The 12,845-nt window shown below is 40.2% G+C and overlaps 2 protein-coding genes across 2 annotated transcripts; both read left to right on the top strand.

Annotated features, from left to right (window-relative positions):
• Positions 1-1,817: 1,817 nt before the first annotated feature.
• Positions 1,818-6,172, top strand: zranb2 (zinc finger, RAN-binding domain containing 2). The gene is made up of 10 exons (XM_069680500.1): positions 1,818-1,963; positions 2,645-2,697; positions 2,789-2,897; positions 3,017-3,099; positions 3,183-3,259; positions 3,409-3,561; positions 3,662-3,819; positions 4,361-4,420; positions 4,925-5,074; positions 5,299-6,172. Exons 1-10 carry the CDS (start codon positions 1,908-1,910, stop codon positions 5,354-5,356), a joined length of 957 nt encoding a protein of 318 aa, XP_069536601.1. The 5' UTR covers positions 1,818-1,907; the 3' UTR covers positions 5,357-6,172.
• Positions 6,173-7,745: 1,573 nt separating this feature from the next.
• On the top strand, positions 7,746-9,904 carry ptger3 (prostaglandin E receptor 3 (subtype EP3)). Its single transcript, XM_069679980.1, has 2 exons — positions 7,746-8,652; positions 9,472-9,904. The coding sequence occupies exons 1-2, from the start codon at positions 7,801-7,803 to the stop codon at positions 9,796-9,798; spliced, it is 1,179 nt and encodes a 392-aa protein (XP_069536081.1). The 5' UTR covers positions 7,746-7,800; the 3' UTR covers positions 9,799-9,904.
• The last annotated feature ends 2,941 nt before the right edge of the window (positions 9,905-12,845 follow it).

Below are 12,845 nucleotides of genomic sequence, written 5' to 3' on the forward strand. Positions count from 1 at the left end.
ACACTTCTTAACCAAGCCCCCCCACCGCCAAAATAGTTGCAAGACAAGTATGAAATAAAGTCCTCAGACAGATTTTCACCCAGAACAGATGACAGTTTCATTTCTAAATGTGCGTAAAGTGGAACACCTTATCTATCTACTCATTTTATTTCAGTGCGAATTACTGAAAAACCATGAGATGACTTCTAGCTATGTCTCTGTTTCAAGCAATTCTGTGAGATATCACTGTTTTACTGAGCTTCTACGAAAATCTATACCTCTGGCAGACACTTACAAAAGTGGATACTTCACCAACACTTCAATGTGTTAGTATTTTTGTGCGTTACAGGACTTTTGTTTTTGTAAACACTAATGTCAATAATGTTGCCATCACCAGCCACATCACAGATCGGTTGAAGAACCTGTTAGGTTAAAGAATAAAGATTTTTATTTTAAAACATTTTTGTGGGCAGGTTTGACTAATGCAACAACCAGCTGCAATGACTCACTTAAAAGGCAACAACATAACTCACCTATTATACTGAGATAATTGTCCTAGAAGCTTGATGTTGTGTGTCCAGTACATTAAAATGGCTCCAGAGAAATGACTACAAATGGCAAGTATGCAGTAATGTAATTGTAATCTCTTATTTTGCAATGACAGTATAAGATTACCATATTTTGCAAAATTCATATAATACATTTCCATCCAAATATATATTTACATTTACTCTGTCTTTGTTCAATAGACCACTAACGTATATACTAATGTATATGTGATATTCAGAGAAGTACACGTAAGCACACACAGTCTAGTCCTCTTGAGGTTAGTCTTGAGTTGTTTTTTTCACACCAGAACCTCACCCTGATCTAAATGAACAAGCAAAATCATTTTGTAACCTGTGAGCAGAGATACTTAGACCAAAACAACACAGGAGGATCTGTGAACATGTGCAGTGGTAAATGTTGGCATTATCTGCCATCTAGTGGTTAGTACAGGCTTTGCAAGAAAACCGTACTAGCAGAATGACAATTTCAAACTCCTTTGTTTAGATTCTGGACTTATAAAGAATAGACATTGTGGCTAAGTCAATAATATTTATAATTTCATCATGATTTAAGTTTATGTGACCTGAACATCCAAAGTGCCAGTCTTAATATCTTCCATGTTTTTGTACTTAAATATAGGATATGTTTAACATCATCATCTAGGTCAACATTATCAGCCATGTAACTGCTGATTTACAGTTTTTGAAACCCAATGTTAAACATTTATCCCTCTGTCGATAAAGCCTCATTTCCTCTTTTTGAATAAAACTATTTTCGTGTACGGGATTAAGAGGGTTTAGTTTAAAAAAAATACAATTATTGAACTGTAATGGTAATCATTCAATGACAGGTTATTAGCCATATTGTTCTGTATATTATCTTGTAGCCTGTGTTAACTGTGTTATTTGAATTACATATAACTTATTTTATATTTTATTAGCTGATTAAAAAGAGAAAAAATATAATTCTGTCTGTTACATTTGAGTTAACTTTTAACCTCTGCAACAACGTTTCTCAAGAAAGTCAGGTCTATTGTCAATGTGGCATTTATGTGTTTTCTGAAACGCCATACTTCTGTGAAAAACATAATTGTGCGATTAGTTTGGTAAGTTATCTATTATCTGAGTTATCTGTTCAAATATTCATAAGCCGAATTGTGTTGTAATACGAATCGCAAAGGGTAATATAAGCTTATTATATGTTATGTGATATGTGCATTTCCAAATTACGAGCAGAGAAAGGAGAGTTTTAAAAGATACCAAAAGCACCTGAAGGCAGCATGAGAGGGAGGAGGAAGCTCGGCACCGAGCTAACTGCTGCTGCATGAACACACTGAGCACACCCTGCCAGTGGGCTAGTCAGTGTTAACGAGCACAAAAATGTCGGGGAAGAGTTTTCGAGTGAGCGACGGGGACTGGATATGTCCAGATAAAAAGTAAGTGCTCCTTATACTTAGAATAAATTCTTAGGTGTTAGTTGGTTAAATTTTGCAACAGACGTGTGCTTAATTTGCAAGTCGTGCTAACAGGCGTTAGTTAGCTTAGGCCTGGTGTGGTTCACGCTAACGGTGGCTAGCTAAGTAGCTAAACTAGCTAACTTATACATTCTTTCTATCTCTCAACTAACACTGCAAACGGCATAAAAGGTCCTATGCATTTTTCATTTAAGGGTGGACACATTTTGGCATTAGGTGTGAGGGGGTCTTTGTCAGTCGTCATTGAACGCAAACGTATAAGATAGCAAATCAAGCTAGCTATAGTTAGCTTGTGTGGGCTGGGGTGAAAGTCCCCCACACATTATTGTGGGTGGTGTTTACAATGTTGTAGACGCCAAGTTCTCATGAGCGTAGAGTCTAACTTTGGCGTTCAGCAATATCATGTTGCAAATGAACTGCATTAAAAACGTCTGAAGTGACATACGAGCCAGCTGCAGTTGTCAGTCTTCAGGCCTTTTACACAGGGAGTCCAACGAAAAGTCAACTGTGTGGCACGTGAAAAATAAATGAAAGTATACTGCTTGTCCTGCTTGTAGTACACTCGGCTTATACCTGTATAAGAACGTGACATGCTCAAGTCTTACATGTGTCTATAATATATATTTTTTTATGCTTTTGCAGGTGTGGGAACGTGAACTTTGCTAGAAGAACAAGTTGTAACAGATGTGGCCGGGGTGAGTCCTCCTCTATGCAAATTATTATATCTTGCAGAAGTTTTATTTAAAAAAAGCTGCTGTACTTAAAACCCTTGTTTGATTTCCACAGAGAAAACCACAGAGGCAAAGATGATGAAAGCAGGAGGAACAGAGATTGGGAAAACTCTGGCTGAGAAGAGTAGAGGCCTCTTCAGTGCAAATGATTGGCAATGCAAAACGTGAGTGTTATCGTATATTTCAATGGATTTTTCTCATGAATGAAATGCATATGTAAGCTGAAATGTAAAAACGTATTTAATATGTTGAAATTAATTTTCCTTTCCATCTTGTCTTACAGATGTGGTAATGTGAATTGGGCAAGGAGGTCAGAGTGCAACATGTGTAACACACCGAAATATGCCAAGCTTGAAGAGAGAACAGGTATTCCAGCAAATAAATAACATTTTCCAGGTTTTGGTGTTTGATTACATACTGGTCATTAATTTTTTTCTCTTGCTTTTCAGGTTATGGTGGGGGTTTTAATGAAAGGGAAAATGTAGAATACATTGAACGGGAGGAATCTGATGGAGAATATGATGAAGTGAGTCTTCCCTGATATTATCATTACATTTCATCTGCTATACTGTAAGTCATGTGTTATTGTGCTGGTAGAATCTTGTTGTGCCCTGAAACTCGTGAACAAAATTTGCATTCTTACTGATGAATAATATGTTCTCTCTTTAATGTCAGTTTGGTAGAAAAAAGAAAAAGTTTCGTGGGAAGACGAGCAGCACATCTTCCTCAAAAGAAAGTGAGAAGAAAGAAGTAGCAAAGGCTGAAGCTGAGGAGGAGGAGGAAGAAGAGGATGATGAAGATGGTGACCTTTCCAAATACAAATTGGATGTAAGATTGCCGGCTGGAGCTGGAAAAATTCAAAGACCAAATATTATAATACTAGCCAAAAGCAATGTAATTAAATAAATGCCAACTATTTTCTCTCCAGGATGATGATGAAGATGACGATGGCGACCTGTCAAAGTACGACCTGAATGCCAGTGAGGATGAAGACGTGCCAGCTAAGAAAAAGGGCAGCCGCTCGGGTTCTTCTCGTTCCCGCTCATCCTCGCGCTCATCCAGCTCCAGTTCTCGGTCGAGGTCCAGGTAAAAGGGTACAGGTCAAGGGTAACTCCGTGCAAAATGTCAGTATCAGCTCAATCTTCCTTCTGATTTACTGATCAATATCAATTATATGTACTGTTTTGCTGATTTGTTGTTTTCTCTTTTTTGAACCCCTCCCTCTGTAATGTGTTAGAAACTTCATATGCACACTATATATTCTTTCTTTTCTTTTTTTTGGTAACATAAATTGTGCTTTTGTTTTGAAATGCATATGACTTCATAAGAAAGGAATGCAATGTTCAAATTGCAGTATTAAAATGCACTCTGGTTCTCCTTTTGTTCTTGCTGTCTGCTAATCTGCCTGCTCCGTTGAAATGGAGTTGTTGCATACAGGTTTTAGCTCTTTCTATTTTAATAGTTTTTCTCAAAATCCTCTTTGACATTTTGACTATTTATAAAGGCAAGAATAGAATTATTTGAGTAAGATTTAAATGCATCAAAATATGCCTGTATTTTCATGTAAAAGATCATGCTATTTCTCTTGTTCAGAAATATTGGAAAGGTTCTGTTTTTTGTCTTTCAGGTCCCGCTCTGGAAGCTCATCCAGTTCCAGATCAGGATCTCGCTCGAGGTCCCACTCCAGGTGAATGAGGTGACATGCACTCTCTCCCAAAGAGAGTGTATGTATGGAGCTGAAAGCTCCAGAGCAGTCCTTATCCTTAGCTTAAGTTTGAACAAAGACTGGATAGTGCTTACTTCACTACAGTCCGTTATGTTAATCTACAGATAGTATTTTTGGCCTGAAATTAAAAGGCATATTTTTCAAGCGGCTTCAAATTGGGCTTGAGATCATGGAAAAAACACAGACTGATAATCACGTCTTAATATTACCAATGTTCAAAAGTCTGAATAGACATCTGGGGTCTTCATCAAGCATCTCATGAGTGGTGCTGGTTTCCCCACTCGGTTAATATCAATAAAGTCAACAGGAGCTTAACATTTCCCAGAGGACATGTTTTTCCATTGAGTCCTCTGAGGTAAAATTGCATACTTAACCTCTAAATCAGGGAAGCTTGATAAATACCCACGCTCGTGAGTCTCTGTCTTGACCTTACTGACCTCAGTGCTTGGTTTATTCCTTCAAAAGATCCAGCTCCAGGTCTGGAAAGGGCTCCTCTCCCCGGAAGAGGTCCCGCTCACCTTCCTCCTCACCTGAGAGGAGACAGAAGCACAGTCGCTCCAGGTCCTCATCTGGAGGGAGAAAGAGGAGGCGCTCTCGATCACATTCGTCCGAAAGGTTTGGGTTTCTGTGGAATACCACACGGCACTGATTATTATTAGCCATCTGTCGCCTCGTTTATGGGAATTCAGATTTCCAGAAGTGTGTTCACATTTTACCTGGTTATATCGTCCTTTTAAAATAAATTCATGACCTTGTACTTGTTTAAAGTACGCAGCTGAATTTTAATAGCTGAGCCCGCTGACCTTGTTCTTCTTCCCATGGTGTTTTTGTGATTTCAGGCGCCGCGACCAGTCCTCTGGATCCTCCCATTCTGGCTCCAGTTCAAAAAAGAAATAACCTTATAACAGCTTTTAAAGCAAGAAAAGGAACCTTAGTACAAGTGCATGTTGTGTCGCAAAGAAAACAAACCACAACCTTTCAGTATGCTGTTGAATTCCATTGAAAGTCTTATTTCCCTCAAAAAAGGCAGCAGCATCATGACCCGTTATCATTACATGCTCCCCTTTAAAACCACACACACACCCTAGTATTTGACAAGTGTCTGTAACTACAGGTGTCAAATAAGCATAAAGGTTTGGTCCTGTAACAAAATCACATACTGTGAAGAGGCTGTGTCCCGTTTTAAACCCTCCAGCTCAAATCATCGTGACAGTTCATTTTGTTCTACACTTTAAGAAGTAAGGAAGCATCATAGATTTGGGGTTTTTTGTAACTTTTTTTTTTTTTTTTTTTTTAATGTGTTATTTTGCCTTAAAAAGGAAAATTACTTAAGCGCCAATCTATGATACCACAGATGTAGCAATGAAATTTGGCCCATTTGTTTTATTTTCTTGATAAATATAAATTTGTTTTGTGTTTTCAAGGTAAGTATTTTACTTTTTAATATTGCTTGTTTTAAGTCAATGCCAGTTAGTTCAACATTCTTCACTTTAGATTTAATCGTTTTTGTTTCTTTACATAATTGACGCCTAATTCACCACTAGTTGTTAGTCCTCTTCATTTGTCACCTGGGTATATAATGAATTCAATAAATTACAGATTTTCCCACTCCAGATTAGTTAATCAAGAACTAAAAACAGTACGTCTTGATTTATGGTAGAACATGATAAAACAACTCAAATGTACAATGTAAATAAAATCCTGTCAACATTGTCTCTTGTTACTTCGTTGTTTGTTTTGGCAAAGGTAAGACTGGCGAGTGTTGAGACAGCTGGTATATTGAGGTTTAGCTGATGTGTAAAATGAATTGTGCTATTAGTAAACCCAACGTTATTGTTAGTTGGTGAAGTATACATCATTAAGTTTCATTAGCTGTTGCTGATTAGATGGAGCAGACTACTTAACTATGAAGTGTGTTTCTTATGCTGTACACTTCATATGGCCGTTTATGCAGTACTCTGAAAGGAATCTGAGTTGACCATGGCACCCCTAGTCTACCACAAAGGGTGGATTTTGGAAGTTAAATTATGTTTTCTGTATTGATTATGATTGTTAATGGTCTCATGCCCTATACTGAACAAATACAACCATGCCCAATGGTATTTGGTTTGTAAGAACATGATTTATATCACTTAAATGTACTTATTTTGTTGCTAAGTGTACTTTGTCTTGATTTGGACTTAGACTAAAGATGTAACGGCTATAGTTTCTCACGTAATTTAGTTCACACTCCAACAGAGTGTATTCTGGCTAATTCTGGCAGTGATCAACCTCCAGTCTATTATTAAAGGCCTGCATATTTAAGTTTAATCCTTGTTGACTAATGGAAAAGTCATCCAGGTGCCCATTCCCCACACTTTGATGGTGTCGTTCTCATTTTGGTCAACAGGTGGCACTAGTTGCTACCAATAGTGTAACGACGTTCGCAGAGAAAGGGCTGAAGACAACGGTGTGCTTTATATATTGTAGAAGTTATCAGGCTGAAAAGTACATAACTAATTCCCAACAGCCGCCACCTCCAGGACTAGATAAAACATGTCACAGACTCCATTCAGACGCATGGTGTCACTACAACGTCTTACTTTTGATAGATAGCCTACTACTGCATTATGCTGATTGTGACAATGTGCGTCTGTGTAAGTTTAGATGGAAATAATCGGAAGTTAAATATTCATATCAATCACATGCCTACAAGTGTTGTAAGAATGGCCATTTTATAATGATTTTTACAACAGATATCTGTAGCCGTCGCATGCTATTATTCAAGAAGAGTAACCCTAACATGATCGAACATATATACAATAAATACATAGGCGTAGTTAACTTAGTTATCTACTTTAGGTATGCAAAAAGAGATGTTTCCTCAAATGTGAATTTCCACATAATGAACAAGAGCCGAGCGGAGCCTGATGATTTAATTAATTCAGTCCGACAAGCAGGTTCGATTATCCCCTTTATCATCAGACTCCGCCTTGATGCGCACTACTCGTGCTGACTATCTCTAACATCTTGGCACGTGTGGTCGGAAGCAGGTGTCTCTGTAAAAGTGTTACACTCATTCAAAGTGCCTACGTTACTTGTAAAAAGAGCGTTCATTAGGAACATCTTTACTCTACGGAGTTTCCAAAAATCTGGTTTATGTTTTAGTGTTTGTAAAGCCACGTGCAGCCTCAGCGAGTTGTTTCTTCAGGACGCTTTTCTATGTAGTCCCGCCTCCAGCGCCTAAAGGACCCCGACGCGCTTTTACGCACTGCATTCAGTTGGAGCAGTTCGAGGCGCAAGAGAATGCTGGACGCACACTTGGTTTATCTTCTGCATATTGGCTTATCCGGTCCGAAAAGATGACAAGAGACGGATGTGATTCTCTAGAGGGCTTTACCACCACCTTTGGAGCGATGTTTGGCTCCAACGTCTCCAATTCATTGCGCGAAAGCAATGTCACCAAGAACTCCAGCTGTAGATCTGTATCAGTTGGTTTCCCTATAACCATGATGATCACCGGCATGGTGGGCAACACTTTAGCTCTTATTCTGGTGTATGTCTCTTACAGAAAGAAGGAGAATAAAAGGAAAAAGTCTTTCTTGCTTTGCATTGGGTCGCTGGCGTTTACCGACCTGTTTGGGCAGCTTTTAACAAGTCCAATAGTGATATCAGTTTACAGAGCCGATCTGAAATGGGAGCGTATCGACTCATCTGGAAATCTATGCGCTTTTTTCGGTGTGTGTATGACAACTTTTGGTCTGTGCGCCCTCTTCTTGGCAAGCGCCATGGCAATTGAAAGGGCTATGGCGATAACAAACCCCCACTGGTACTCCAATAACATGAAAACAAGTGTGACCAAGCAGACTCTGGCTGTCATATGGTGTCTTGTGTTTCTCTTTGCGCTGCTGCCCATCGCAGGGGTCGGGAAATATACGCGCCAGTGGCCGGGCACCTGGTGCTTCATCAGCGCTGGGGACCGAGAAGTTCCGGGAAATATGTTTTTCGCCATCACTTTCGCTGTACTTGGGATTTTCTCTCTACTTGTGACACTGTCCTGCAATGTGGTGACGATCCGGGGCTTAATTATCCGGTGTAAAACTAAGTCTGGCACGTCTCATTCTTCAAAACAGTGGGAACGGCTCACTACGGAGACCGTCATTCAGCTGTTGGGGATTATGTGCGTCCTGCTTATATGCTGGTCTCCCCTGCTGGTATGTTTGTAGCTTATACCTTTCTTAAAACATACAAGTGTTGACCTCATGAAAATGAGAATATAATGCAAAATAGTTTTTCTAATGCTGTTTTTTCTCATTGTGTCTTTCAGTCAAAGCCCTTGTACTAATATGATAAAGTGGGCAGTGTGATAATTCACAATTTAAACAGGGTCTTAAATGGGTTTTACTGTCAGCATGCCGGTCACAAACAGCTGCACATCCATGTATCTCTGGAGAGGCTTCATCTCCTGTTGAGCACCCTGCTCTGCCAAATCACTCTCTCAATCACTCACCCACCTCTCCTCTATTTTCTTCCCCCTGACCTCCTCGCTCACACACAAACCACGCTGTCAGTTCAGTGCTGCCATGTATGATTCCTTTGAAACACTGCTGCCATTTTCCATTAAGGAGCAATCTACTTAGCCGGGTCCTGTTTGGGGGGTCTGCTCAGTGTGCTATGAGGTCATACGTTGTCAGTCACATATTTAATAGTCCCTCCAAGGATATTAATAGAAGCCGCAGCACTGTGGTCGCAGTGATGTCAGAGATTGAGTAGCTAGAATGTGAACTTAGTGTGTCTCTCATAGTCATTTGATACTGCAGCTGCTCAGGGTGTCTCGGTTTGTTTCATGAAATATTAAGTTGTGAAGGAGACAAATCAAAAGCTATAATCGCTCAGCCAACAAGTGAACATATAGACTTCAAAATGTCCTCATACTTTAACTAAATGTGTTATTTAATATTCTATAGGCCTTGATTCTTATAATAGAAGCGTTGAATGTTGGTACAAACATCCTGTTCCTTCCTCCTCCCCAGGTTCTGATGGTGCGGATGATCTCCACCCAGGTTTCCTCCCACGAGTGCAATTCCACAGCAGTGACCTCCAATAGCGCCTCTGGCCGGGACGTCCACTTGGACTGCAACTTTTTTCTCACAGCGATCCGCTTGGCCTCCCTAAACCAGATCCTGGACCCGTGGGTGTATCTGCTCCTCAGGGAGATCCTCCTCCGCAAGTTCTGCCTGGTGGCTAACGCCGTGTCCAACTGCTCTGTAGATGATCACAAGGAGACCCCGACGCCATTGGATGCGCTTAACAAGCCGAACCAAGACGGCAACAACCTTCTTAAACCACAGAGTAGTTAAGGTGAGCGTGGACAGGAGTTGGCCTATAGTGACTGAAGCCGGGTTATCTTGGAGATTGGATGTGAGAATGGACAAACCATCCGCTTGAATCGGTTGTGGAGGTTGAATTTTTCTTCACTTCCTCCTCCTAAAAGATTTTGTGCAATTGGAGTCGAGCAGTTTGTGTCGCTCTGATAAGGAAAACCAGCCGAGTCTGCTCTGAGTGCTGTTGTTTTGCTTAAAACACATTCCATTCAAAGTCACCGAACCAGCATGTGGATGCATGACCATGTCACCTCGTGCATTTGGCTGCCATGAACTCTCTCACTGCTAGTTTTAATAACATCGTCTCCCAGGGCCAAGACGTGAATAAGGGTGACTCTAAACTGACTTAACGTGGAGGGGGTGCATCTCACACTCTTTGCGTTGGGTTTTCAACAACTTGAAGCCATAATCCAATTGAAGGATCCATGGCTTTATGAATGTCTGTACATGAAGAAAGAAACTCTAAATTGCAAATAGCTTTGACATGAAATGTTACAACCTTGTTTAAAAGTGAGCTGGCATTTAGAAGAAAAGTGCAAATCCTTAACTGGAGCCAACTGTGACTTTAAGATTATTTATTAGTGTCTGTCGTGAAGTTGTTTCTGTGCTGAATGCTGATGTTGTAAATTTGATAGTATACTGTACATAGTGTTCATCAGCTAGCAGACAAGACTGTGAAATGTACAGCTTTTACTTTGTTGCCACTGGTAAAATGTGCAATTATTTTCTCAGCTATCTTCTTACTTAATAACATCAACGCCACGGTTATAAACGCTGCCAGGGAAAGGACAACGGATTTGTGGGGTTCCATATTAAGAGATTACGCAGAGTCAGAGTGGGCTGATGCTACAGGGCTAAAGCTATCACTGTAGTATCATTGAGCAATCCCTGCCTATTTCTTTGGGTTCTTGTTCTGTAAGTGCACAGTGTCTAACGATGTACCTAACTTCACCAGCCAATTCTTTTCGTAGAGGTAATTGGTGCACTCCTTTGACCACTTAAATCAATGAGAGCAGACAGAGAGAGAGAGAGGGTGCGGCGCTCTTTGGGTACAAGGCTGATGAGCAGAGACTTTATGGAATAAAGAAAGTCAGGTCAAAACTTTCCAAAACACGGACACAAAAAGATGTAAGATTTGAAAGCTTTTTTGGCACATTTGAAGCTGCTTATGTAACTGCGATCGCCAATGTGGTTTCGTTAGCTTCCATCAGTGTTAGGTGGTTTTTACGCTAAACAGGTTCATGCTTTAATGCGTATGATAATTGCCTCGGACATGTTGAATTGGCTTTTCATTCGTTTTCTTCTTATCAGCCACATTCTACCTTGAAGCCTTGCTGCTACCTCCGCATAAAGTATGTATTAATTTATTCGAATGTGTAGAAATTCTCAGAGGTCTCAGAAGAAATCGAGGTACTTTTTAATGAGCTGGTTTGCTCTCAGTGCCAAATGGCTGGATGTCATTGACCAAGTGTGCTGCTGCAGGCGACGGCAGTTAATTCCTTTTACTTTGATGTTTTTTAATCTATGTCGTGTTTTTCAACGCCTCATTGTTGGAGGTATTGTAAACATATTTGAATATTTCCATCACCTCTAGAGACGTCTCAAGGATGGTCACATTTGCATTTAATTATGGGACAATTTGGGACAACTCTGCCTTCTCAGCACATCAGCAAACAGGATTAGCCTCATGCACTCTGCCTTTGCCTGGTCACGCCTTTGCCTTTCAAATGTGGCTTAGTGATAATGAAGCAACAGGAAATTGTTAGGTGCAAAAGCCGTGGGAACGATGAACATTTTCTGTTTCAGAGCAGATCTAGAGTAAATCTTGTATTGATTGCGTTGCAAAGCTGCCTTTGTAGCTCGCTCGAAGGATTAACCCTGGCTGGTTGATGGCAAAACAATGTGAAAAGGAAACAAAACATTTGTTTGGAAATGTATTGCGCATAAAACAATAATTTGATTATTCTCGAGCTTATTGCCACTTATATTGATTATGTTTACGTACTATACCTTGCTTCTTAACATAAAAACAGTAATATATTCCTCAACAGTCAGGTTCATTCATGTCTAAGTGCTATCACACTGACATAAGCCTAATGAATTCTCCCCTAGTTGAGCTTATGAGTTCGCATTATGAGTTTTTATGCCAGGCATATGTTCACCTTGTGCAGCAGTTAACACGCACTTAAACAATAACACCTGGAGTTTAATCCAGGCATTTAAAATAAAGATTACATTGATTGGCTATAGTGCAATAAGGTGCGGGGGGGGGGGCTTAGAATGAAGTCAGCCTCCACTTGAATCTGTGACATGTAATTATCGCTCTCTGTCCAGGAGACTCTGCAGCGTCCTGCTCTTCAAATAAGAAAATAATAATTACACGAGGGAATATCCCCTTAAAGGCGCTACATGCAGTTATACATTTTCCACGGTGTTACATCACACCCAACCCCCAACAGTGGGAAGGAAAACAGCAGAATGAAAATTCCTTTTTGCTGATAGAAAACTTGATATGTTTCAACCCTCCTTAATGGAGCCAGTAAAAGCCTGCACAGCGTTTACAGGGAGTGCTTCAGGAGAGTTTACTAATGAAATATGAATGTCCATCAGAACCAGAGGAGCTGCAGACTAACACAAGATGAAGATATCTGCAGTTTATGGGTCTACATAGTGCAATCTTCCAAGGCGGTAAAAGTTTATGTTTAGCTTCATTAAACGGCGTGTCAGAATTGAATCGGTATTCTGCTATAAACATGCCATTGCGAAAGTTATCTCGCACATACAAGCCTCTTTTAGAAATGACACATGAATGCTACTGAAGCTTTGATCGTCTGGACTCTGAAGTTGGGTTTGCTCACGTGCTTGAGTGCATTTCAGCAGGCATTTTCTGCACCAGCACGAGGGGAGTGTACAATTACATAATGATTTGAAAACGAGCTTTATGAGGTCCGGAGAATCCGGCGCTGCCAGATGGTTTCATCTCTCTCAAGTCACTAATGCATGGAAGTGATTTACTGGCTGCC

This window comes from Semicossyphus pulcher, unplaced genomic scaffold (genome assembly GCF_022749685.1).
Source record: "Semicossyphus pulcher isolate SPU_LCO1_2020_fin unplaced genomic scaffold, fSemPul1.0.p SCAF_4, whole genome shotgun sequence".
Classification (NCBI taxonomy): domain Eukaryota; kingdom Metazoa; phylum Chordata; class Actinopteri; order Labriformes; family Labridae; genus Semicossyphus; species Semicossyphus pulcher.